Here is a 25,792-nt window from a genome sequence, read left to right as displayed (position 1 = left end):
TTTCATCCAAATCAGACAAAAACAACAAAGTTATAGATATTTTATTGATTCCCCATTATACCCTATGGTCAGATCTTCGAGGCGGCTCTGAAGCTTCAGAGCTGCTTTGGCCGGATCGATGCAGGAACCCGGTCCGGAGCTCCAGATCAGATCCCTGGCATCCGAAGCAGCCAGATCCGAAGCCAGATCAAATAGCTGCCTACTCGCACAAGCCTACTGCACAGACAAATAAGGCCTGGATCGGGCAGTTGTCATGCAGCCAGATTGGGGCTGGGTCTTTGCTACACAGCTAGATTGAGCCCCAGCCACACCTGCCCTGCATGCCAAATCAGGCCCTCCATTTAGATCGAGCCCATAGGTGGGCCTGGTACTGCCCATTCATCCTGTGTTTTTAAGCCTTCCTCAGAGCCATCGGGTGTTGGCTGCAGCCAGGCCTGGGGATTTTGAGTGGAGTGTGCTGGTGCTGCTGGTGGGACTTAAAGCCAGAGGTCCCTGGCTAGAGGGTCTGCCCTTCCACTCTGGGTCACACCAATTGCCATATTTGGGGTCAGGAAGAAATTTTACCCCATGGTCAGATGAGTACAGACTGAGGGTTTTTGCCTTCCTCTGTAGCAGGGGGGCATGACCTGCTACCTGGGATCTCTTGAGTGTATATCAATAACCTTTTACAGGAGCAGGACATTGGCTGCCATTGTTCCTCTGATTTACCTGGGACAGGTTAGGGTGTTATGTCTTGTGTTGTCAGGGTTGACAGTAGTTTTACAAAGAGTAGATTATGGATTTGTACAGGATGGTTTGGATAGGGATGATCCTGCATCAGGCAGGGGTTTGGACTAGATGACCTCTGGAGGCCCTGCTCCTCTGTGATTCTATGAAAGTTTGGGCAGCACTGCTCTGCACATTTGTCACAAGGGTGTTAGTTAACCCTTGCATGCACAGAAGTCAGCATTGTTGCCTTAGTTGTCCAGATAGGGAGACTGAGGCATGGGGACTGAATTCACTCACCAGGCCAGTGGCCACACTGGGGACAGAACCCAGGTGTCCTGACTTCCAGCCATGTCTTCCCTAACCAAGTTCTCATTCCACTCCTGGAGCCGGGGATGGAACCCAGGAGGCCTGGCTCGCTCGCAGCCCCTGGGCAGCTGCCAACAGTTGGAGTACTGGGAAGCTATTGGCCTCAGGATTGAGTGGGCCATGCCCTATCCTCTTTGCTCATTTCCAGCTGATCGGGCTGCCCCTGTCCTCCTGGCAGGGTTCACTGTGGGGCATCCATCGGCACCCTTCCTCTCAGGCTATAGAGATGCATCATCTTCCTCTGATGGGGGGGGGTGCTGAGAACCCGCCTAGCCCTGGCTGCTTCCCAGGGAATTCCCCTGGGCAAGGCCATGTCCTTAGGCCACCCCATCCTGCCTGGGCCCTGGGGAGCATACAGCACAGGAGAGGCCAGGGGAGGTCAGCCCTGCAGGGAGGCACTGTGCCAAGGGGTGGTCTAGCCACAGCAGATGCTTCCCCTGCCATGGCTGCTTCATTCCTCTTTGAATGATCATGCTCATCTGGGAAGCTGTGCTATGCTTCTGGGAGCAAGGGTGGCCCAGATTGACTGAGGTTCAGCAGCAGAGACACAACATGCTGGGATCTGCTTGCCCAAGGAGGTGTATACCCTGGGGTGCCTGGATCATGCCAGCCCCAAACTCTCCTCAACCTGCCAGTCCTCCAGGCTGCACTGCGAATCACCTATGCTATGTGCTGCCTCTGGTGGGGCCAGTGATGGAGCTGCCCCCCTGCTCCAGACCAACAAGGATGAGTCCTCAGGGAGGATTTGTTATGTAGCAAGGAAGAGCAGGATGCTCCCTTTCCCTTGGGGCTCCTGGCTGACATGCCCTGGGCTGGTGACTACAGCAGGGGCCTGAGATCCAGGACTCCTGAGTTCTCTTCCTGGTTTGCTAGGCAAGTCCCTTCCCCTCTCTGTGCCTCGCTTTCCCATCTGGCCACGGTGGGAGGCAAGCCCTGGCCATGACCCTGGGGCAGTGCTGCTTTCTCTCCCTTCCTGCCTGCCCTGGTTTCCTGTTCCTTCAGCCCAGAGCCAGGTGAACCCCTGGTGGGTGCTTCTCTTTCCCAGTGTTGGCTCTCTTGCTTCTGCCTTTTTGTTAAAGTGAGAGGTCTGGACACTTGGACACGAGGTCCCTGTATGTCCCAGAGACTCCCACACACACCTCTCCTTTTCCGTAGGGCCCCAGGACACCAGCTTTGTGGCCTGTTCTGCTCTGGGTCTCTGCCAAGACTTCCAGTGGTAGGGGGTGTCTGGGGCATAGTGGGAGGTGCAGGCACCTGCAAACTGAGCTGAGACTTGCCAGGCTTATCACACATGGGAGTGGAGAGGCAGGGAATGGAACTGGGCAGGGCCTGATCAGACCTGGAGGCCTGAAGTATCCATGCCCCAGCCCCTGTAGCCCCCTGGTTGTGCTGTGCTGCCAGGTGTGGGAGCCCAGGGGCTGGGGATTTACCAGGGCTCTGGGAATTTGCACAGTGTTTCCCCCAACTCTGGACAAATCATGCTTCCCTGCACATGCCCCCTCTGTCCCACTTACCCACAGAGTCTCCCATCCCCCAACCTTCCAAGGAAAGGGTTGCCCCTTACCCCACTTGAATGGTGAAGCCCACCCCAGCTGTTCCCAGTGTCCCTGCCATGCTCCTGCATTTTAGTATTGGGGGGGCAGTCAGCCGCATTGCATACAGCAATCACATGGAACACCTCCCATGTGTGCACACACTCGCACTCTTGCTAACATGCACACATGTGCATCCTCTCACCTAAGTGTGCACAGGTACCCTATACCTTGCTGCAGAGAGCCTTGTGCTGTGTGGGGGTCACCCCCCAGCACAACTCTGCCCAGTCTGGCACATGGCCCCGCTCCTTCTTGCAAACAAACCCACTCTGGGTCTTACACCAGCTCCTCGCACCCTCACGCAAACTCCCACATGCCCCTGCCTGCTCACACCCATCCATGTACCTACGTGTGCTTGTGCAAGTCTTGCACTCAGCGGTACAAGCTGAGCCAGAGATGAACCTACTGATCACACACCGTCTCCCCTGCCCAGTGGTTCTACCCAGGCCCTGCTGCCTATCGTCTTGGGGGTGGGGGCACAAATCTGGGGTGCTCCATCTCAAACTCCCTCCAACCAGACATCCCACTTTGTCCCAGCAGGGCTGGCAGGCACAGAGCAGAGTGACTTGTGTCCCGGCCACTTCTCCATTGTGCCATCACAAGGCAGGGAATGCTTCTGAGCCTCTTGTCCTCAGTTCACCCCTGGAGCGCGCGATTGTTCCCACACGTGTGGTATGTGCAGAGCCATCACACACCGTGCAGAGACCCCTGCCATGCGTAAGCCCCACCAGGGGTCACCCGAGGACACAGCCCATTCTCTCCCCACCCCCCCACCCCCCGCATCCCCTACACTTCCTGCCTCTGGGGGGCCCCGCGGGGACCCCGCGTCGCCACAGCCCTTTGATGCGCTCGCTTAGCTTGGCCCTGTGCCAGGGCTTTTGCAGAAATCCTTAAGTTTGAGGGGGGGCCTGGACAGGGAGGGAGAGGGGGGTGCACAGGGAAGGGGGAGGAGCCATGCCCTGCGCCAGGCTATGAGGAGGGAGCCCAGCTGCTTCCTAACCTCGAGGTAACCTCAGTTGCTTTCCAGCACGCCAAGAAGGGAAAGGAGGGGTGCCTGGCTCAGACCCACCAGCCCCAGGGAAGGGCGGAGGCAGCAGTTTGGGGGGGCAGTTGGTTCTGCCCTGTCCCATTTATGTGCTAAATGGGGTCATGTCAGTCCAAGGGGGAGAGGGTTGGATGGACTCTTTGGAGCTCCTGTCCTTCACACTGTGGCTCTGTGGCCCCTTCCTGCCCCAGGGGTGACCCACAGCTCCACTTCCCCCCACACCTCTTTAATGAAGGGACTTGGCCCCGTGCTGGCCAGAGGGGAGTCAGTGGGCCTGTGTGTGGCACAAATGCCTCTCCCCAGGAGTTGTCCACAGCTCTCTGCTTACAGGAGGACATGAGCTGGGGGCCCTTAGAGCCTGCCCTGCCCTTCTCACAGAGCAGGGCAGGGGCCCTGGCAGGGGGTGGGAGTGGGGGGCAGCTCTGAGGGGCAAGAGCCTCAACACAGCTCAGTGCCTGGGAGCCTTCCACCACTTCTGAGCAGGAAAATGGTCCCCTCCTGAGGTGGAGGGGTCTTCTCTGTCCCTGCAACCCCCATTTCAAGGCTGTGCCTGCTCTGTTTGTTTCCATAGGGCCTGTTGTGCAGGCTGGGCCCAGAGGGATCGGTGCCCCTTTCCATCGGCTGCTCCTGCCCCCCGGGATGCTCTGTGCCAGCTGGTGCTGAGGCGGGCACCATGGGGAGTGCATTGTAACTCCTCCCCATCCCGCCGTCCCCCCAAATCCCAGACCCGCGTCTGCCGTGGCGACCGCGGCGCAAAGCAGCTGGGGGCGGAGCCCACCTCGGTCTCTCCTGATTGGTCCTGGATGGAATTGCGGTGAATGGAACAGAAGCCCAGCACCCTGGACTCGCAGTCGGAGCCAGAGGACACCCGGTAAGAGCTGTGGGGAGCCCCTGCCCAGGCCGCCAGAAACCCCCTTCCTGTGCCCTCTGCACCCTTATGGCCCAAGGCAGCCCTGCAGTCATGATTTGGCCTGGTCTAAGATGTCAGTCTTTGAAAGAGATAACAACCTACTATCACTGCTTGCCCAGGTTGCATGGAAGAAACCCTGTGCTGTGGGTGGCATGGTTCTGGGTTTGAATGCTACTGGTGCCTCGTGGCAGAGTTGAGCTCACCGTCATTCATGATGATTTCCATTTGGGAGACTTCCGTGACCGATGTTGAATTTGCATCTGAGGGAGCTGGTAGCTTCGTGTTGGGGTGTGTTGAAAGTGTGATCTCTTGGGGGTGTGGCTGGCTCAGCTCACAGTGGGGAGAGAGGCTGTCTGTTCCATGCCCATTGCTCTGGGCGTCCCATACTAACTACTTGCTGTGCCTTGTTTTTTTGGGCCTGGGGGATTCTAAATGTAGAGCTGTTAATGTGCCCTGTGTGCAGTTCAGCAGTGGCTGTCACTCCTAGGCAGGGCTGCCTCAGGGAGAATGGGTTGTGTGAGCACATGCCAGAGTCTGAGTGTGCATGGACCATAAGCACATATGATCATGAACACATGTACAAGGGAGCGTGAACACGTGTGAGAAGGCTCATGTGAAAGATTTCTCCAGATCTGTGTGGTGGCAGGCTAGAATTGGGTCTGGAGAGATGTGAGATGCCAGCCCTGCCCATTGCCAACGTGCCACCGAGACCTATTTCCCGCTCTGCCCATCCAGGCATGGCTAGGGTAAACAGGAGGGAGAGCAGGATGATAATGACCCCATTCTTTGGCCCTGGCAGGGCCTGGGCCCTACTGGGTTGAGGGGCATGGCAGGTGTCCCTGGCAGGCAGACAGACAATCGGCCCCCACTGCTGCTCATGCCATGTCCATGTGTTTGCGCAGCCTCTCGCTCCCAGAGTTTCCTGGCATCAGGCTCTGGCATGGGTGCCCGCCCCATGCCTGGCACTGGAATTTAGGCAGCCATGCCTGGGGTGGCATCCAGGCAGCCAGAGGGAAAGGCAGGATAGAAAGCCCCTCCTGTGAGATCATGGTGCTTTGAAGGAAAATCCATACACCATTGGTACATGTGGAGGGCAGGGGGGTGTCTGCCTTGGGGTCCTTTCTCTACCCCACTCCCTAAGCAGCCCAGCCGGGCATCTCCCACACCTTTGGCACTGCAGTGGGTCCAGGGTTCTGAGCCCAGGCCATCGGGGGGCAGAATAGGGAGATAGCTCCCAGGGGCTGGGCCATAGCAAGGTCAGCCCTAGGTACAGCACACCTCAGCCAAAGGCAGTGGCATGTTGGCACCTGTTACCCTGCTGTGGGACCCAGTAGAGGGTGCTGGATGGCAGGTGGGGGTACTCAGTAAGGTTGTCAAGCTGAGTGGGAGTAACATGCTGCAGAGAACAAGGTGAGGGGCCCTGTTGGGGGCACCAGGGTGCAGGAAGCCAGATAGGTGGGTGCAGGGGGACACTGTGCCACAGGGAGTGACAGCAGGGACCTCAGTAGGGGGCACTGTGCTTCAAGGGCAGTGCATTGTGCTAGCAGAGGGTGTTCGGTAGGGGGCACTGCCATGGAGTGCTCTGGCAGGGGAGGACTTCCGGTGGGCACTATGGTTCAGTGGGCAAGGCAGGGGCTTTGTAGGGGTGCTGTAGGGCAGAGGCAGGGCACAGGGGCTGCATGGAACACTGCACTGCAGGGCGGTGCCAGCTGTGAGCCAGGCTGCAAACTTGAGGTGCTGCCCCCTTGTGGTCAGTCAAGACCCCTGAGAACTCTCCCCAGGAGTTGGGCATTAAAACCCCATCCCCTGGGCAAATTCCCTGAATGCCTCCCCTCCCTATAGTTTCCATTGAAGATGGGATCCTCCATCCCCTCCCATCCTAAAGTGACTGCTCAAGGGTGTTACCGTGTCACCCCAGAACAGCCACTGTGCCCCACCCCAGGGCCTGCTTTATCAGTGGGGTGGTGGGGAAGGCAATTCCTGGGCCCAAAGATCTTTGGAGCAGTAACTGTTTCAGACCCCCTCTATCTCATCCTAAAGGCCACAGGTTCAAATCCTCCCTGGTCCCCATGAATGGGCAGATAAGACAGTACCATAGAGTTCAGGGCATGGAGTGGGCTTGGGGTGCAGGAGAGGGGAGTGACAACCCTGTACCCCAGTCCTTGGGCAATTTCCCCCTGCCCCTATTAGCCAGCAGCTGAACCCTCCCAAGATGGAGCAAATGGCAGCAGGGTTCCCCCTGCATATACCCTGCTTTGGTTTCCCAACCACCCTGTACTACCTGGAGGTGGAATCACTTGTGTGTGTTATCATCTCTCCCTCCAGTAGGACTTTCCTGGGGTTCAGGAGCATTTGTTATGTCTTTTGATCAGCACCCCCTGGGAGCCCATGTGTGGGGCATACTCCCAAGGGGCCCAGCAGTTTGCCAGGGGGAGGATGCATTTGTGCAAGGGGGTGTGTCTGCAAGCATGCCATAGTGTGTAGGTGGGTGAGGGCATGCAAGCTGGCTCACGTGCCCCATGTTGTTTGGGTTGTACTTTCAATTTTGCTGCTCAGTGGCCCACTTGCTCTCATCAAGCTGCTCTTTGAAGTCTTGGCTCCGAAGGGCTGGCAGGAAGGCCTGAAAAAACAGACGTGTATGTGTGTGTGTGTGCGCGCGTGTGCGTGCACGCATATGTACATCCAGCCTCCTCAGCATCACGTGAATTCACAGTGCAGAACTGCAGCAGCCCGCCCTTCCTTAACCACTGAAGGAAAGAAAGATACACACACCACACCTGCAGGTGTGCACCAGAGACATGCATGGCCACATAATCACGGCCTTGTGCACAGACACACACATGCATGAACTGTAGCTCGTGCTCTCTGCTCATGGCTGTCATCAAGTGCCTCTGTATCCTCCAGCCTGAGGCACTGTCCTCCTCTCTACCCCCATCACCTCTTGTGCCACTGTGGCAGGGTCCTTGCAGTGTGGGGAGGAACCGTCTGGTTCAAGAGGCCTGTGGGAAAGGAAGTTCCCAGCTTTGCTGGTGCAATAATGCTCCCCTCTCCCAGTGTTCCCTGCCATGGGAAACAGCAGTGGCCAGGGTTGTCCTACAGAGGGGAAGTGGAGGCAGGGAGGAGGGCAGTCTCACTGCTGGCCCACGCTAAGTTGCAGAAGCTGAGAGCTGAACCCAGGTGTCCTGGTTCCAGCTTGCCGGCAGGAGACACACACCTGTGATTAGTGCACCTGGCCACCAGGTGGCGATGCTGCTCCATGGAAACCCAGCACAGGGGCACTCACCCGGGGGAGGAAAGGGAGTCCTTATGTGGAGGAGGGGGGCATGCAGCAGGTGCATGCCCCCCTGGGTCACCCTTAGGCTGGAAGGGGACCCAGGCCACTCCCAAAGGGCTGGGAAAGCAAGGCTGGGGCAGTCCAGGAGGTGAGGAATGGGGGCAGGAGGTCCTGGGATTTCCTTACACCTGTATTGCTCCAAGTTTTTTCCTGTGAGAGCCAGCGTGGAGTGAGGAATCTACTAACCATCCCACGAGGCTTGGGCCCCGGGGCACTGGGAGCAGGGAGGACATGGCAGCAAAGGATCTTGGCATGTAGGGCATGAGTTGTGCTGGTCCCCTGCTGCCAGGGCACAGCTGGGGCACAGCCTAAGGACACACAGCGTGGGAGTCCCTTCCCCACTGCACCCCAGTCACAAGCCTGCCAGACAGGCACATGAAGAGGGCTGCACACAGGGTGCACAGTGCATGGATCCACATGCACCACAGACACCTTCACAGCCCTCACACTGATGCATGCAGAGCACAGACACACACATGTGGACGCATGTACCGCAGACACATACACACAGCCCTTATACAGAGGTACCTAAATGGATCCACACACACACCATAGACAGGCACAGAAACCCATGCACCCCAAACACACACACAGCCCTTGTGCAGACATGCATACAGACACACACACATGATGGACACACAGCCGTCATGCAGATATGCTCACACACATCTGTATACACTCAGCCCTCATGCAGGCACTCACACACCACAGCACACTCCTATACACATGCACTCACACACACCTTTCTCATGCAGAGGCACACACACACACAGAGCCCTTACACAGATGCACACATGCATACTCCACCTTGACACACCTCACACTCCTGTGCAAACACCGATACATCTTACAGACCCACCACACATGGCACCTCACATAGCCCACCTTTCTCAATACATCCCTGTCTAGAGAGCTGCCTTCACCTGGGAGCAGAACATACCCATGGCAGCCACCACAGTTCAAGGCCCCCTCACAGACAGTGCCCTAACTGCCTCAGCACAGCCAGATAACCCTAAGCTTAACCATAGACTGCAGATGTGCCAGCCTGACTCCCCATCCACCCCTCCCTGACTCACCCAGCCCCTGGGGTGAAGCAATAGGAGAAGATTTTCCAGTTTGGGGCTGGCTGGGTAACAGCTGACGTGTCGACCGTGGCCTGGGGTAGGGGCTGTGTCTGGGGTGCTGACGTCCCAAGAAGTGCCCCAGCTTTGACCTTGTGTTCCCACTGTTTTGCCGGCAGGATGGTTCCTGCTGTGTGCACTGTTTCCATCAGCTCCCCGCCAGCCCTGGGGCTGTGGGAGTGGGGCTGGGGGCTTGATGGCACTGGAGAAGGAGGTTCCTGTGTCCAGGAGGGTAGGACCAGCTTCCCACATGGTCTCCCTGGCTCCTGCAGCCATGGGTCTCCCTGCTAAGGCTGCAGACCAGGGGCTGGTCATGCTGCGGGGCTCTGGCTCCTGGCAGCCCCAGGCAAGGTAGGCTAGACTGGGTCCAGCTTTACCCAGCCAGGCTGTTCCCAGCTGGGGGCATCTCTGCTCCCACCTCTGGGCCCTGACACTGGTCCCAGCTGAGCCTGCTGTGTCCTGGGTGTCTCTGACCTGGTCATGCCAGGTTGGGGTTCCATGCCAGGAATCTCTGCCCTGCGCCACCCCAGGGGCTCTGAGCTGGGCACTTCAGTCTCACAGCCGCGGCCCCTTCCCCATGCTCCTGCTTACCTCACTGTTAAGCTCATGCAATTGCATGTTCACACTCACGCTTGTTCACTTGCACATTTGCATCCTCTTGCACATGCTCAGTGCTCATGCTGTCATGTTTGTCTGCATATGTTTGCTCAAACACACCTGCTCACACCCTTGTCCATACGTTTTTGTACTGGGGTGCCTCGTGCTCATTTGTATACTCACTTCCGGCATACTCATGCTCTCTCATGCTCACTTGGGTACAGCTCCCCAGACCTGTCACAGTCCATCTCTCCCTGTGGCCTGCGTGTTTGGGCTGTGCATCTTGCTCACTCATGGGACTGGCATATGGGAAGGGTGCCCTCCTGGCTGGGCAGGTGCCAGTGTGTGTGACCGGCAGTGGCACCTGACAGTTGCTTCCTCACACTGCCCAGCCTGAAGAGGCCCAGGCACCTCTCACCATGGCTTAGTCTGGAGAAGAAGCAGCAGACCCTGTGGCTTATTGCTGCCCTGAGTGCTCACTGGGGACAAGGAAAGGAGCACAGACCTGGGAGGGCCCTACAAAGGCCAGGCCCCCGCCCTCACCAGCACCCAGGACTCCTGGGTTTCGTCAGCTGCTCTGGGAGAGGTGTGGGGTCTAGTGGGTTGGGAAAGAGTTGGACACCCGGACTCCTGGGTTCTTTCAGCACCTCTGGGAGGGGTGTGGTATCTAATGCATTGGACTCCTGGGTTTTCTCCTGGCTCTTGCCCTGCCTTGCTGGGTGACCTTGAGTGATCTCCATACCCCCAGATGCCCTGGGATCAGGCTGTTTCTCTCTCTGGCAGCAATATGCCCTGTTTAGAAACCCCCTTTCCCCAGTATGACCTCTGGAGCTCCCCACAAGGGCCCCATGCCCCTGTCCACCACAGCCCAGCTGGTAAACAGCCTGCATAAACACAGCCAGGCTCTATTTTGGGCAGATTCCCCAGGGGCTCACGTGCCCACAGGGAGGGACCCGAGGTTGGCAGGGCCCTGGTGATAGGGGTGACCCTGGGGTCTGGGCCCTGCCTCAGGGAGCTCCTCTGGGGTGGATATAGGTCCAGGCAGGGCATGGGCAGGCTGCTCTCCCGGCAGGAGGGTGCTCAATACTGTCCGTGCCCATCGCCCCACACTGCTTTCCCCAGGCTTGGGTGCTCTGTGCTGTGCAGAGGGCTTGCGGGCTGGAGAGCCCCTCCATACCACACGTGCTCTGCGCTGGGCACAGCCTGTCCCCGCACTGCGGCGCTGGCTGAGCAGCCAAGGTTCAGGTGGAGTCGGCCCTGCTGGCAGGCAGCCAGGCTGTGCAGCGCCTCAGCGCCCCTTGGCCTTGCGCCCAGGAGCTGTCTGGGACAGCAAGTGCTGTCAGCACCAGACCTGGTGGGGGAGGAAGGCGGGGGGCTCCCAAGCTCTTCCACAGGCTGCTCCCACATCGTCTCCAGGATGACAACAGGCTGGTCAGGTCAAGAGCCCCTGGCCGGGCATCTGTGCAGGCCCCCACAGCCCTGGGAAGGGGTGGGGGGCGCGCTACTGGGCCTGGCACTACTGGGTTTCTGTAGGGTTCGTAGGGAAGGCTGGTGGGATTGTGAGGGCTTGGGGGAAGTTTCCACTGTAGCCGTTGGTGTGTTATTGTAGGGTCTCCTGGAATGGCTGGTTTGTTGTTGGCAGCTCTCTGGGAGGGGCTGCCCCATTGGAAAAATGAGGATGTTTGCTGGAGTGGTTCTGATATGGACAATGCCAGAAATGACTAGAAACATCTGGCCAGAGGCTGAGACCCTCCTCCGCCTTTCCCCCAGCCCTGACAGTGTTCACCCAGCCTGGCAGGTGCAGGCGGGAATGGGCAGGACAAGGAGCAGAGAGAGCTCTACTGGCTCGGCCCCCACAGGAAACATGGGCAGGAGAAAGCCATAGGCTGCAGGAGGATGAGCTGAGGCGCAGCAGCTGGGGCCTGGCTTCTGTCAGGGGGCAGACAGCTGCCTCTTCCCCAGCCCTCCCTTCCCTGAGCTGCTCCAGCTTCGCACTTGTCTCTGGCTCTGGCCAGGCCTTGGGGTTTCCCAGCCCAGCATCCCGCCTGCTGAGACTCTGCCTGGGGATGCCAGGGCCATTGAGCTAGCGTTGCATCCCTCACAGCTATCAAGCCAAGGCCAGCTGCCAGCCCAGGGCCTGCACCAAGAGGCCAGGGAGGTACTTTGCAAGCAGGGCCCTAGTGGAGGTGGAATTGATATGCAGCACCAGCAAGAGAGGCAGCATGGAGATATCTCTCACCACCTGCTGGACCCCTTGGTCCTGACACAGCAGGGCCTGCTGCCCCCATCACCCTCCACAATGTGTCCATCCTGCCACGGCTCTTGTGTACGCACAGCTGAGCTGGTGTCTTCAGTCTGGATCCTGCCAGCCCTGGGCTTCTGGCACCCCCTCCTCCTAACTCTGCCTTCCCTCCTTCCCAGCTCTTCCAGTGCCCCTGGATCCCGCCCCGCCTAGCTCCACTCTGTAGCTCCCTGGCTCCCTGCGCTAAATTCCCTTGCATGAAGACTGTGGAGTGGGAGACAAACCAGCTGACCGTTTCCAGCCAGCCTCACCAATAGGGTCTTGCTGTGCAAATGAGGTGCAGATCTCGGCGTGCCGATTGGGCCGAGCTCCTCTGATGTCATGTTCCAGCCGAAGCCAAAAGGACATTTTGTCTTTGAGAGTTCTTGAGCACAGCCTCCGAGCTGTGCCAGGCTGGCAGGGGCTCCCCTCCCTCCTGTTGCACAGACTGGGGGATCCCCCTGGCCCAGCCAGCCACTGCGGATGGCGCTGCCATCCTGCATAGCCCACAACTGGCAAGGGGCTCCCCAGTTCAGGGCTGGGAGTTGCTTGGTGCCTGTTCTGATCTGTGGTCATGACACAGGCAGCCTTGCTGCAGCAGAATCCCTCCAGGCAGAGCGGGTTTGTGTCCCTGGGTGCCGCCAGGACACCGCTGTTTCCCATTGTGCCACAGTAAGGAGCTGTCACATGCATCAGACCCAGGGTCAGGGGTTACATGTGTGTGCACAGACATGGGCACACTTATGTATGCACACAGCATGGTGTGGCTGGACAGAGGTCAGGAATTGGTCTAGTTTGCACATGTACATGCGCGTGCACACACAAACTGCCCTGCCAGCCCTAAGGTCAGGGATAGGTACATCACACACATGCACATGCATATACATGTCTGCCAGCTCCAAGGTCAGGAGTTATGCATGTTTGCACATGGACAGACACACAAATCAATGGCTTTACTGACCCAGAGGTCAGGGATCTCTCTCTCTCTCTCTCCTCTCACTCCCCACCTCAACACATCTTTTCCACCAGTGAGGTCAAGGATCTCCCTCTCTCTCTCACACGCGTGCACGCACACACACCAATTACACGCTCACACACATATACTGTCTCTGCCAGCCAGAGCTCAGGCTGTGGATCCAGCTGGGGGATGTTCTTGTTGCTTCATGTCACAGTGCCACCTTGTGGGTTGCTCAGTGCTCAGGCTCAGCCCGCTCCCCTGGGAACTTCTTGTGGCATGTGTTGGCATGTGTGGCTGTGCCTTTTGAGCTGTCCAGGCCCCCAGGACCAGGAGCAGCACCATCCCCCAAGCAGTTGAGGAATCTCCCACCTGCACCCAGCTGCTGTGACCCAGGACTCAGCGAGTTCTGTGCTGATATGGCGCTAGGGCCCAGGGATCCTCAGAGTTGCCACCCCCATGCTGCCACCTACAACATGTACCCATCCATCCGTCCGTCCATCTGTCTAGCTTCCTTCTGTCCTTCACTCTGCTGATTTATGTCTGTCATGCAAGTGCTTTGTGTCACTATCAAGTGATGATCACCTAAGAACATAAGAACCTGGTGTCTGCATGTCCTGCCTTATCCATCTACTCCTGCATTGTCTGTCCTGCCTTATCCATCCACCCCTGCAGACATCTGTCCACACATGCCTGCCTGTCCCCCTACATGCCTGTCTGTCTGGGATCCAGCATCTCCATCTATCTCCTCATCTACCCATATTCATCTCCATGTCTGTCTGTTCTCATGGGCCTTGTCTGGATCTCACTAGGGGTCAGGCTCACTCTGAGATGGTGCTCTGGGGTCCTGTCACTGGCTCAAGCCATCTCTGGTTGTGTGTTCTCATGGAGGGGAGTGGGAGCTGGGGAAGCAGCCACTAAGCCAAGCAGCACAGGCTGCCCATGGCCTGGCAGTGGTGTTAGGGGGATAGCCACAGGACTGTGAATGGGGCAATAGGGGGATGGAGGCCCAAGCTGTGTGGAGGGACTGGGTGTGTGCATCCGGACCTGTTCACAACCCAGCTGCCCCAGCCCTCCAAACCCCCTTATCTCCCCTGTTCCTTCCAGATAACAGGTCACAGGACAGCTCCCTCCTCACTCCCAACCCCTTAAAAGGAGCCTGGCGGGCTGGACCCAGCAGCTAGGGGAGCTGGAGAGCACAAAACATGTGGCCTCCTCGGGGCCTCTGTTTCCCCATCTGTGGAGCAGGGATAAGGAAACCAGCCCGCCTGCCCAGGCACGGCGCTCCCTGGGCCAGGGTGCCTGTGGGGAGTTCTTCCAGGTGGAGCAGGTTGGGGGAAGGCAAGGGTTTCTCTTGGGTGGATGTGGTGGGGGTGTGGAGGGAGGCTTGGGAGCTGGGGGTCTTGGTAGGGTGGGTGGAGGCATAGAGACCATCACTGCAGTCGATAACCAGGACTCCCCATGTCTCCCCTGCAGGTGGCCGGATGGGAAACGCAAAAGAAAGAGCAGCCAATGTTCGGTGAAGAGCAGCATGTCAGGTACTGACCCCTCTGGACCACCCCTAGGACAGCCCATCCCTACTCCCCCAACCCCAACCCAGGCAGCTGGAGCCCCCCACAGCCTCTACCTTGTGTGCCCATCTGGTGGGTCAAACAGCTGCTTCCTAGGCTTCAGGGCCAACCCCAGAGGTGGGGGGCAGCAGGTTCCTACCAAGGCTCAGCACTCAGTCCTCAAGCTAGTGGGAACAACAGACTGGTTCCCCCAGGGGCAGAGGAGGGGCTGGATCCCATCCTCATCCCCCCGCCAGCCCCTCCCTGCAAGTCCTGGGACTCTCAGCAGGAGGTTCATCAGGGTCAGCTGAGGGTATCGGCTCTGGCAAGAGGGAACTTGAACTCTGCAAGCCCTAGATAATGGTGGAAAGTGTTGTTCCCCAAGGCTGGGGCAGAGCCTGCTCCCAGTGCTGGTGCTGACAGCGCTCCCTGCTGCTGTAGTGGGGGTGACAAGGGGCACATTGTGGGGGCAGGGAGGCTTATCCAGAGCTAGAGTGAGATCTCCAGGAACCATCCTCTGCTGGGTCCCTCCACTGGAGGTGCCAGGAGAAGCCAACGTAAGGTTAGACCGTCTCCCTCCTGGAGTCCTGGCCTCCCTGAACCAGCACATGTGTAGTTGGGCCTGGACCCTGGGGTAACGCTGAGTGGGGCAGATGAGCAACACAGTGTCCCAGCTGGCCTGACATCTGCTTCCAGCTGCCACAGCCCCCGTCCCTCACCAACACTATCCCTATACACAGGCCAGTGCTTGAGTCCACAGCACCTTGCGTGCACACTCACACACACGTACAGGCTCCTGAGAACACCCACCTGCACACGCATGCATGCATGGCTACCTGCTATAGTCATGCTCCCAGGAGATGCAGGCAGGGCAGGTGTCTATCACACGCCCCATTAGGGCAGGAGTGGCTGCCCTGGGGGTCTGGCATGGGCAGGTTAATGCGGATAGGGGAGGTAGGTTCTGTTTGTTTCCTGATATCCACAGTACAGATGAGAGTAGAACCCAGGAGTCCTGGCTCTCAGGCCTCCTACTTTAACTAGGAGCACTCTCCAACTCCCCTTCCTGGCCAGGGGCAGAGCCCAGAGCCTGTGCTGACTGAGAGCAGGGTTTCTGGTTCACAGGAGGGTTTGGGGTTTTTTTTAATGGCTCCAATCCAAATTGGACCAAAATCAACATTTTTTCAGAATTTCCAGCAAGCCGGAAGCTCTCTGGACCCTGCAGCTGCTTGCTGAAATTACCCTTCTCCTCAGTTTTGCTGCTAACAGCAGCAGCAAGGCTGACAAGAGTGCCTGCACTGGCAAGGGAGGGAAGACTGCTGGCTTAAAGCGGGGGTGGGGGGGGCCTGGGTGCCAGGACGCCTGGGTTTGCTCCCCAGCTCTGGGAGGCAAGTGGAGCCTGCTGCATTAGAGATGCAGAGGTGGGGTAGGATTCCTGGGTTCTCTCCCCAGCTCCGTCACTGCCTTTCCCTGCCTCTTCAGTGGCTGCCTCAGTTTCCCCAATGAGGGGCACAAGGGACAAGCACAGCCTTTCTGGGACTCCTGCCCTGGCAGCCTTGGGCTAAGCAGCGCCAACCACGCCATGCCGCCCTCCCCCACCAGCGAGGTCACCCCAAGGCCATGGGGGTGGGTGGGGCCAGCTCTTCCCAAACCCAGACAAAGGCAGTGACAGTGGGGCATTGTCAGGAGGCCCCGGCCTGGTGAGCAAGGGGACAGGCCCCCCTGCCACCAACCGGAGTGCGGAGGCAGGTCACGTGAGCTGAGCAGACAAAGGGGGCACTGGGTGGGGGTGGGCTTGTCTGTGCACCCCTCCCAATATAATAAGGCCTTTCTTTATTGGGAAGGAGGGAGGGGAAACATTCAGGGCTGGGGCCCTTCTGCACCAACAGCCCTGACCTCCCTCTTTAAATTGCCTTTCAGAAAAAACAGTGGGCCTGGCTGGGGGGTGGGAGGAGAGGACAGACCCAGTCCCCTCCCCCCACCAAGCTCTGAAGGGTCTGGGGCTGAAGAAACCTATTTACATCCCCCCTACCTCCTTTCCTTTAACCCCTTCAGTGTCTAGCTTCTCCCACTGTGTCTAACATGTGGGAGGGGCGTAGTTCCCACCCCACCCCCCACAGATGGGGCAGTGTCAGGGCCAACCCCAGGAATTTGGGGCCTCCTGTGGATCCAGGAAGTCCTGCAGGGCACTATGGAGTGAGCCTTTGGGGGTACAGAGGGGCCAGGGTCTCCGCAGGACAGTAGGCATAGTCCATCTCCTCTCTGTACCTCAGTTTCTCCTCTTCCCTGCAGGCCTGGGAGCTCTCCAGCGCGTCCTGCCCTCTGACTGTGCGCACACCGCCAACCCACCAGCCTAGCTGGCTCCCTTTACAATGGCTGTCCTGACACCTTCTGCAGCCCCATTCCTCCGAGGTCAACCAGGTCTAGCTGCAAAGGACTTGGTTTCTTGGGAGGCACAGCCCCACTGCAGAGCCCTCTGAGTCTAGCATGGGCCACGGGTGCCTGAGTCAGCTTTAAACCTCTCCCGAGTGACGTTTACCAAGTAGGAGGAAGGCTATCTTTGCACTGGCTTTAAGGCCTCCACCCATGGGGCAGCCAGTGCTGGGAGACAAGGTAGAGGTCAAGCCTGTGCCCTGCCACAGACTGCCTGGTGCCCTGAGTCAAGTCCCTTTTCCTCCTGGGCTCACAGCTACATGACTGCAGGGTGAGGGCAGGAAGGAAGCGGCCCTGGCACCAGCCCAGCCTGGCTGTGCATCAGGCCTCTCCCCTCCTTGGAGCCATGAGGAGCCCGTCTCTCAGTGCACATGGTAGAGAGCTGCTTTGCCTGTTGCCCAGGGAACCGCGCGTGGTTGGATTTCATGCAGTTGTGCGTTTGCGGTGACGCCTGTTGGCAGCTCCTCGTTTCTTGCTGCTGTCATTCATGAAGGCCTCCTGCAGCGCAGGCCAGTGGGTCTCTGTCCCTGCTTCTGCCTCTTCATCCTGTTGTGCAGGGTCCAAGCAGCGGGGGTATGTGCACTGTGGGGTGTTCACACAGAGCAGGCCCTGGCTTTCATCTGCCCCGTGAAGGAATCAACCTTTCAGTAGTGACTCCGGTGGGAGGAGTGTGTCACCCTGACTTGCCTGCAACCAGCGCAAGGCCTCTGCACCTCTTGGGGTAGTGGGGGATTGGGATAATGGCAGGGCACAGAGTGGGGCTCCTGCTACTGGCTGGCTGTGCTGTTATGTGAGCATAGGCAGCACTCAGCAGCCAGCTCTGGGTGTTGGGAACAAGGCTTCTAATCCTAATCTTAAAGTGGGCCTAAAGTTTGTACTCCAGTTGCGTCTCTTACAGTGTATTCACTGGGCCCGTCCTGCCCTGTCTTGTCTGGGCAAAGCAGGATCACTGTCCCCCATTCCCACCAGTAAATCATGCATACACGTGTGCATAGGGGTGTGCTTATTGACATGTTTGCAAAAGTGCCTTAATGTGCCTTTGCATAGACCCGATGATCTGCAAGGTCCCTTCCAGCCCCTAACAATCTATGAATCCCCCCACATGCATGTGCTTGCACCCACATGCATATCATGCTTGGGTGCCCACCTGTCCATGTGCCCTCCAGGTGGTGGTGCCTCCCCGCTCCTCTGGGGCTGGGGCTGGGGCTGGGGCTGGGCCTGGCTGTTGTGGCCCCAGCGTTCTGACCTTCAGACTCTGTCTCCTCCCCAGGGTACATCCCTAGTTACCTGGACAAAGATGAACAATGTGTCGTGTGCGGTGACAAAGCTACAGGGTACCACTACCGCTGTATCACCTGTGAGGGCTGCAAGGTAAGGCATGGGCACAACCTGGCAAAAGGTGCAGCCTCCCATAGATCCATGGGGCATAGAGCTTGCAGAGCAAAAGAGGAGGAAGGTGCCTTTTTAGTGAGAGTGCAGCCAAGCTCAGCAGCCTTCAGCCTGGTCAGTGCATGAAGGGGTTTCCGGGCAGCACCTATAGTGGAAGGATGCCGTGCCCTTAGTGCTGTTTGCAATCCCCCAGTGCAGTGCTACTGGATAGAACAGGTGCTCTGTAGGGCCCCCTGTCCCCTCTTAGCCACTGCTGACTCCAGTGCCATGGCATGGTGCAGAAAGGAGGTGGACCATCATCACTCAAAGCAGACCCAGGATCTCTCCTCACTTCTGCCCTAAATCATTGGGTAGGCATTGCTCTGCAGCCCTCAAGCAGCCTCTATGCTGCATCCCAAAAGCAGCTGCATTTCAGTGCTGGGAAAGCAATTGCCCCCTAGTTTTAGCCCAGGGCTATATGTGGAGCTTTTTTGCCATGAGGCCTGGGCAGGGATCGTGCTGGAGGCCTCCTCCAGGCCTGCTTTTGGCATTGGCCTCTCTATTCAAGCTACTGACAGCACCAGGTGTGGGATGCCTGGCATGACCCCACCATAGGGCACAAGGGCAGGGGGTTCCCAACTGGAGTGAAAGATGACCAGGACACCTGGGTTCCATTCCCAACTTGCTGCATGACCTTGGCTGCTAGGGATTGTGGGATGGGTTTTCTTGACTCAGTCCAGCAGCAGGTGCCCTGTAGATGGGCACTGAGGTCTCCATGTGCCTCTTGCTCTTAGCCTGCCATTAGGACTCACCTAGCATTAGGCTAGGTCACCAGGAACTCCTGCCTTGAGGAGGTAAGATCAGGGCAAGAGCCTAGTCAGAGATGGAGCCTTTCCAGCTTCTGAGGATTTTCTACCCTGAGCCAGGTCCTGGGGGCAGGGGGCAGCTTGTGTCTCTTGTGCAGCACTCATCCGCAGCCCCATCTCCTGGGAGTGACTGAAGAAAATTCTTCTCCCTCCCTGCTCCCCTTCCCTAAAAGCCTTCATTCAGGTTCAGGAGCAGCAGTGAGGGAAGTGGGGGAGGCGAGAGGTGGGGAGCACAGAAAGCCTCCTTCCCTTCCTCACAAACAGCTGGGGAATTCACCAGGTGCCCCGCAAGGGGTGTCTGTGTCCAGAGTCGGGAGCGGGGGTAGGAATTACACAGCTTGGCCAGGGTGTCTGTCTGCGCATACATGCCAAAACCAAGCCGGATGGGTGACCAGGGCCTGCATAGCTACTTCCAGCACTAGATCTCAATAGACACTGGGGCATGAGTTTGGCTGACACCTAGGGCAGTGTTTGGCTCCCTGCGTATGTACAGGAGGCACTTGATCAGTCCATGTAGGCACAAGCCAGGGCTGGGTGGGGGCAGATGGGTAGGAGGGTTGGTTGGAAAATCATTGGCAAAACTTGGGACAACTTCGTAAAGCTGTTTTCAGCAACCAAAGACATTCACCCAAACCTCCAAACAGCTCCCAACCAGTCCTGGCAGATACACAGACCTCCATGTCTTTTCCTCTCTCTCCCCCTTTTCCTATCATGCTATTCCCACTCTGTCAGTGGGCTCCTAGTCTAGAGGGATCTGGATGGTTTAGTTAGAGCAGGGTGCTGTGACGTAACAATTCTGTTTTCTGCCCCTAGTCCTGGCAGCACTATGTGTCAGTTAACAAGAAGTCAGCAGCTCTTTGCATCCCCCTTCCTTCCTTGCCAGGTCTAGATGCTGGCCAAGGTTCCTCAGGGATTCTGGAGGTCATTGGTAGTTGCCCCAAAGACCAGAACATTGCTCCTCACCCTGAGCGCAGGATCCGTCTACCTCTGCCAGAGCTGGGCAGTGGTGACCCTTGCTTGCTTGCCCTCCCAAGGAGGCAGCAGGGGATGTGGCTGGGTGCAAACACACACAGCACAGCCCTCTCCCACCCAGCACTGCCTGTGTCTGGAATAGGATTGCCAGAGCCCAGAGTTCAGCCCCTCTCACAATACGTGGATGCCTCCTTTCCCTGCCACTCCCTATCCTCCCTCCAAAGCAAGGGGTGGACAGTGGTGTGGCCAAGGACAGCATGCTCTGCAAAGGACTGTGCCTCAGTGTTGGGCGAACCGAGCAGGGGGCTCACTGGGACCCGTCTCGCTTCCCACAGGGCTTTTTCCGACGGACCATCCAGAAGAACCTGCACCCAACCTACTCCTGCAAATACGATGGCTGCTGCATCATCGACAAGATCACCCGCAACCAGTGCCAGCTGTGCCGCTTCAAGAAGTGCATCTCTGTGGGCATGGCCATGGACTGTAAGAGCCTCAGGGTGGTTTCAACACGTACTCGCTGGATCCTGTCATATCTCAGTCTGCTGCACTCTAGAGACCTCTAGGATCATGCCTCTGTTCCCTGTGTGGGCATGGGCATATGAATGGATGGGGAAGGAGGGAGTGGGCATGGGTGGAGAGGGCTGTATGGGGCAGCAAGGATTGAATGCATGGAGGACACTTATGGAGAAGGGTGGGGGGATGAGGGGAGGGCAGTGTCAGAGGCTGCAGGGGATATGTTCTGTGACTTCTAGAGCACAGAAAGGAGCAGAGCTCCCCACACCTGATGGCACCATCTCCAGTCTCTAGCATGGATGTTCTCAGGCCCCTTACTGCTCCCACCTAACAGTGTTCTGCTTAGAACTAGGCCCCATGGGTGACACCAGCTCCTGGAGGGGCTAACCCAGCCTGAGATACCTTGTCCTGGTGGGTTGGAACCTGTATCCTGTCCGCAGGTCACATGTTGTGGTGCCTTGGGCAATCACTGATGCTGCTGTGTGCTGCCGAATTCTGGGTGCAGGGAGCCACAGCCACCACATTTATTCATGCCCCTTCTCTCCCTCTGCCATCTCCAGTGGTGCTGGATGACTCCAAGAGGGTAGCCAAGAGGAAGCTGATTGAGGAGAATCGGGAGCGGCGGCGCAAGGAGGAGATGATCAAGTCCCTGCAGCACCGCCCAGAGCCCAGTGCCGAGGAGTGGGAGCTGATCCACGTAGTGACTGAGGCGCATCGCAGCACCAATGCCCAGGGCAGCCACTGGAAACAGAAACGGAAATTCCTGGTGAGGTCACAACTCCCACTTGCCTGATGTGGACCCACACCCAGGCCGCAAGCCACACCTCTGCATTGCACAGACGTGCAGGGTTGCTCATGCACATACCTTCACCCACTCTGCAAATCCCTTCCCCTGTCACACATGCATACCCTTGCCCATCGTGCAAGGCCTGCTAATACACCTGTTGTCTCGTGTGTGCATGTGTACTTGGCTCTTCCTGCAGTGTGGAGCCATTGCTGGCAGTAGCTGAGGGTTACTTTTGTCTTTTCCCTTTGCTCTGTCACTGGGGCAAAACTGTGAGTTCATTCTGGTGTCAAATGCGTCTGAATCAGCATCTGCAGCTGTTGCATTCAACTCCCCTTCCACTGAGGCAGTGCTGTCCTGCTCCCATGGGGTGTCAGAGCCATGATACCAGGGTGATAGAAATTTGGGGTCCTCATCCATGGACAGTAGACTGTAGACCTCACAACTCCTCCCTGCTTCTGTGACCCTTTCCCATGCCCCACCATCACAGGGATGGGACTGCTTAGGGGTTCATGGCACCCTTGGTCCACCTTGCATTCAGGCCAGTGAGGAGGGAGGGGCTTTATGACAGCTGCTACAAACTGGACCAAGTCCCAGAAACTATATTTCATTCATGGGCCACCAAAGCACTCCTGGGCTGTGGCTGCCTTCTGGCCCTGCTGTCCCAGCCTGGATGCGAACCCATGACTTTAAGACTAAAGACATGGAATCCCAATCCCAGCTCCTGCGTGTCTTGGAAAATCTTAGGGGTGGAAGAGAGCACCTCCTTGTGGCAGGAAATGGGAAAGGACCCAGGCACACAAACACTGCAGTCCTACCAGACATGTACACTGCACCAGCCATTAGCCTGGGGTCCAGGACCTGGGGAGAAGATGCAGCATGGTCACAGGAGTGGAAGCCAGGTCTCCTGGATTCTCTTCCCAGTAATGGAAGGGACATGGAGTCTAGTGGTTAGAGCAGGGGACAGAGCTGGGACTCCTAGGTTCCATGCCCAGTTCTGTTGGGGTGCTTAGTGAGGATTTAGCTGGGGATCACAGCATGACGGTCTGCACTGAACCCTGATGTACTGGGAATAGCGGGGGAAGACACAAATCCCTACCCCACCCCACCACTGAGAGGAAGAAGCCTCCAGCCCCATGCCATCACCCCACTGTTGCAGCTAACAATCCCTGCCCCACCCTGTTGCTGCCTTGAAGCTTGTGAAGGGTTAAATCTCCTAGTGCCTGGTGAATGAATGGGACAGCTGCGCTGTGTGCCCCTCATCCCTCCCCCCAGCAGATGGGCCGGAAGGGAAGGAAGTCTCCCCTGGTCTCCCTCATGTGGCTGGGGCTTAGCCAGGGAAGGAGCTCCCCCTCCTGGTTGCAGCTCTTTGGTGTCCCTGGAGCCCACGGGAAGCCTGTGAATTGAGCTTCACTGTTGGCATGGTGGGACGGGGGATGTGGGAAAGGGACACCAGGACTACTGAGTTCTTTTCCCAGCTCTGCAAGGGCAAAAGGGTCTAGTGGTTGCACCAGGGGACTGGGAGTCAGGATGCTTGGCTTTCTCCCTGGCTATGGAAGGGGGAAGGGGTGGAGTCAGGACACCTGGGTTCTCTTCCCAGATCAGCTGCTGATTGGGAGTATGACAGATGAATTCTCCCCAGCTCAGCCTCTATTCAGGGGTGTGATCAAAGTCTCCTCTTGTGCCCCTTTCACCTCCCCTCTCTCTAATCCTGGCATACACCCACCACAAGGGAGGTTTCTCTTGGATAGATGGAGCTGGGGGTGTGGAGAGGGCCTTACCCCCTCAGTCCTCTCCCAGGGACTGTTGAGGCTTGTCTCTCTTCCCTAAAAGGTTTGGAGGGGGGGACAGGCTGGGAAGAGGGTCCCAGCCAGCACTCTGGGATGCATGGCTGGCAGGCCGCTAACGTGCAGTGCTATCCTTCCCTGCAGCCTGAAGACATTGGCCAGTCTCCCATGGCTTCAATGCCTGATGGGGACAAGGTTGACCTGGAAGCATTCAGCGAGTTTACAAAAATCATCACCCCGGCCATCACCCGCGTGGTGGACTTTGCCAAAAAACTGCCCATGTTTGCGGAGGTAGGAGAGGGGTGGAGAGCACAGTTGGGGATGGGGGGTTGGAAGAGGGGCTTGTGGGAAGGTGAGAAGGGTCTTGATAGAAGGGATAGAGTGAGGGGTTGGGAAGAGGGTTGGAAGGAGCAGACAAATGGAAGGAGACAGTGGGGGAGAGGCAGGGTCTTGGGTCAGGAAAAGAGGATGTCTGCCCCTCCCCACCCCCGGTCCCCATCTAACCCCTCTATGTGCCTTGTGCACAGCTGCCTTGCGAAGACCAGATCATCCTGCTGAAGGGCTGCTGTATGGAGATCATGTCCCTGCGAGCAGCAGTGCGCTATGACCCTGAAAGCGAGACTCTGACGCTGAGCGGCGAGATGGCTGTCAAGCGGGAGCAGCTGAAGAATGGCGGGCTGGGCGTGGTGTCAGACGCCATCTTTGACCTGGGCAAGTCGCTTTCTGCCTTCAACCTGGACGACACCGAAGTTGCGCTCCTCCAGGCCGTGTTGCTCATGTCCTCAGGTAACAGCTGGCCCTTTACCCCCCGCACCCAACCTGCGTCCACCTGCACCCTGCTGCTGCTGGGGAGGGGCAGATATTCTCATCATGCACCTGGCCAGACACTAGTGTGGCTCCTGCAGCTGGGTGATTCCACCCTACCTTTACAATGGTTCAGCTGAAATTTGAGATGGCAACCTGGACCTCAGCTCTGGCCCCTGGCTCCCCCCAGTGCCCTCTGTGAAAGATGCATCAACTCAGTGCCTAAAAGGAGGGTAAAGCACCTACTATTGGTACCATAAGAACATAGAACATTTACTGAGTCAGACCATAGATCCATTTTGCCTGTATCACTCGGTGGCAGAGACCAGATGCTGAAAGAGAGAGTGACCGGGGTTTTTTCCACTGTTCCTCTCTCAGTTGCAGCCTCCAGGGTTTAAGGGCTAGGAAATTCTGATTCAGAGGCTGTATCCCTAGCTCTCATGCTCAATAGCTACTGATGCCCCTTTCCTCCCAAAATTTATCCAATCCCTTTCAAAATCTGGCTAAACTATCAGCTTCCACAGTCTCTTGTGACAATGGGTTCCACACCTGAATGTCACGCAGTGTGGAAAAGAACTTCTTTTTGTTAGTTTTAAACCTACTACCTACTTGTTTCATTTTGGCACCCTTAGTTCTTGTCTTGTGAGAGATAGTAAATAATAAATCCCCATTTACTTTCTCTTTGCTACTGAGTATTTTGTAAGCCCCTATCATGTCCCTCCCTCAAGCATCTCTTTTCTAAACTGACCAGGTCTGGCCTCTGTAGTCTCGCCTCATTTGGAAGCCCCTCCATACCACTAATCATCCTTTTTGCCCTTCTGTGGACATTATTTAGTTCTTCTCTATCCTTTTTGAGGTGTGGGGACTAAAAATGGGCACAGTATTCAAGGGGTGGATGCACTATGGTTTAAAAAAGGGGCATGATGATACTTTCAATTTTGTTTGCAATTCCCTTCATAATAACTCCTAACATTTTTTTTTGCCTTTTTGATGGCTGCTGAGCACTAAGCTGATGTTTTTAGTGAACTGTCCATAATGGCTCCTAGATCTCTTCCCTGTGGTAACAGCTATTATAGTGCCAGCCAAGGGAGTGCTCCCTTTGCTCTAGAGTCAGGGTCTGGGTTATGGGGGAAAAAGCCCCTGGGTGCAGCATGCATGAGGCTCTGCCAGTGGCCACGTATAAGCATGTGCCACACTGAGAGCCCACCCAGTGCTTGGGCCCATGATTGTCAGCACAACCCAAGCAAGAGACCGATGAACACAGATACTGGTGGGATGGCGCAGCGTGGGTGTTCATAGGGAGTGAGGGGCTGCTGGGAGTCCAGATGCCCACTACATGTTGCCACATGGCCCATGCCTGATGCCTGTCCATCCCTCCTCAGACCGCACCGGGCTGCTCTGCATTGACAAGATTGAGAAAAGCCAAGAGACATACCTGCTGGCGTTTGAACACTACATCAACTATCGCAAACACAACATTCCCCACTTCTGGCCCAAGCTGCTGATGAAGGTGACCGACTTGCGCATGATTGGTGCCTGCCACGCCAGCCGCTTCCTGCACATGAAGGTGGAGTGCCCCACTGAGCTTTTCCCACCCCTCTTCCTCGAGGTCTTCGAGGATCAGGAAGTCTAGGGCAGACGGGGAGGGGGAAGGGAGATACGTTAGGGATAGGGATGAACAGCAAAGTGTGGAAGTAAATGTTGACAGTCTGATTTAGTTCCTGCCTTTTTTTAAACGAAACTTCTGGATCCTCCTTTTAATCCTGACCAACCCTCCAGGGGGACAAAAGCTTGCGGCGTTGCAGAAGC

The 25,792-nt window shown here is 57.2% G+C and overlaps 1 protein-coding gene across 2 annotated transcripts in view; it reads left to right on the top strand.

Annotated features, from left to right (window-relative positions):
• The window catches only part of THRA (thyroid hormone receptor, alpha), a 40,805-nt gene extending 15,140 nt beyond the window's left edge, over positions 1-25,665 (top strand). The window contains exons 2-9 of one of the 2 annotated variants that reach the window (XM_019506975.1): positions 4,283-4,582; positions 14,386-14,447; positions 18,160-18,260; positions 20,431-20,578; positions 21,169-21,374; positions 23,324-23,470; positions 23,707-23,965; positions 25,366-25,664. In XM_019506975.1, coding sequence (XP_019362520.1) covers positions 4,530-4,582; positions 14,386-14,447; positions 18,160-18,260; positions 20,431-20,578; positions 21,169-21,374; positions 23,324-23,470; positions 23,707-23,965; positions 25,366-25,616 — 1,227 coding nt within the window. In that variant the 5' untranslated portion in view covers positions 4,283-4,529 and the 3' untranslated portion in view covers positions 25,617-25,664. Of the gene's footprint in view, positions 1-4,282; positions 4,583-14,099; positions 14,231-14,385; positions 14,448-18,159; positions 18,261-20,430; positions 20,579-21,168; positions 21,375-23,323; positions 23,471-23,706; positions 23,966-25,365 lie in introns of those variants that run through there. The other variant, XM_019506965.1, reaches the window with a different exon arrangement.
• The last annotated feature ends 127 nt before the right edge of the window (positions 25,666-25,792 follow it).

Source organism: Gavialis gangeticus, unplaced genomic scaffold, assembly GCF_001723915.1.
Source record: "Gavialis gangeticus isolate Ggan-Ray unplaced genomic scaffold, GavGan_comp1, whole genome shotgun sequence".
NCBI lineage: Eukaryota > Metazoa > Chordata > Crocodylia > Gavialidae > Gavialis > Gavialis gangeticus.
This window is presented reverse-complemented; position numbering and strand designations above follow the sequence as displayed.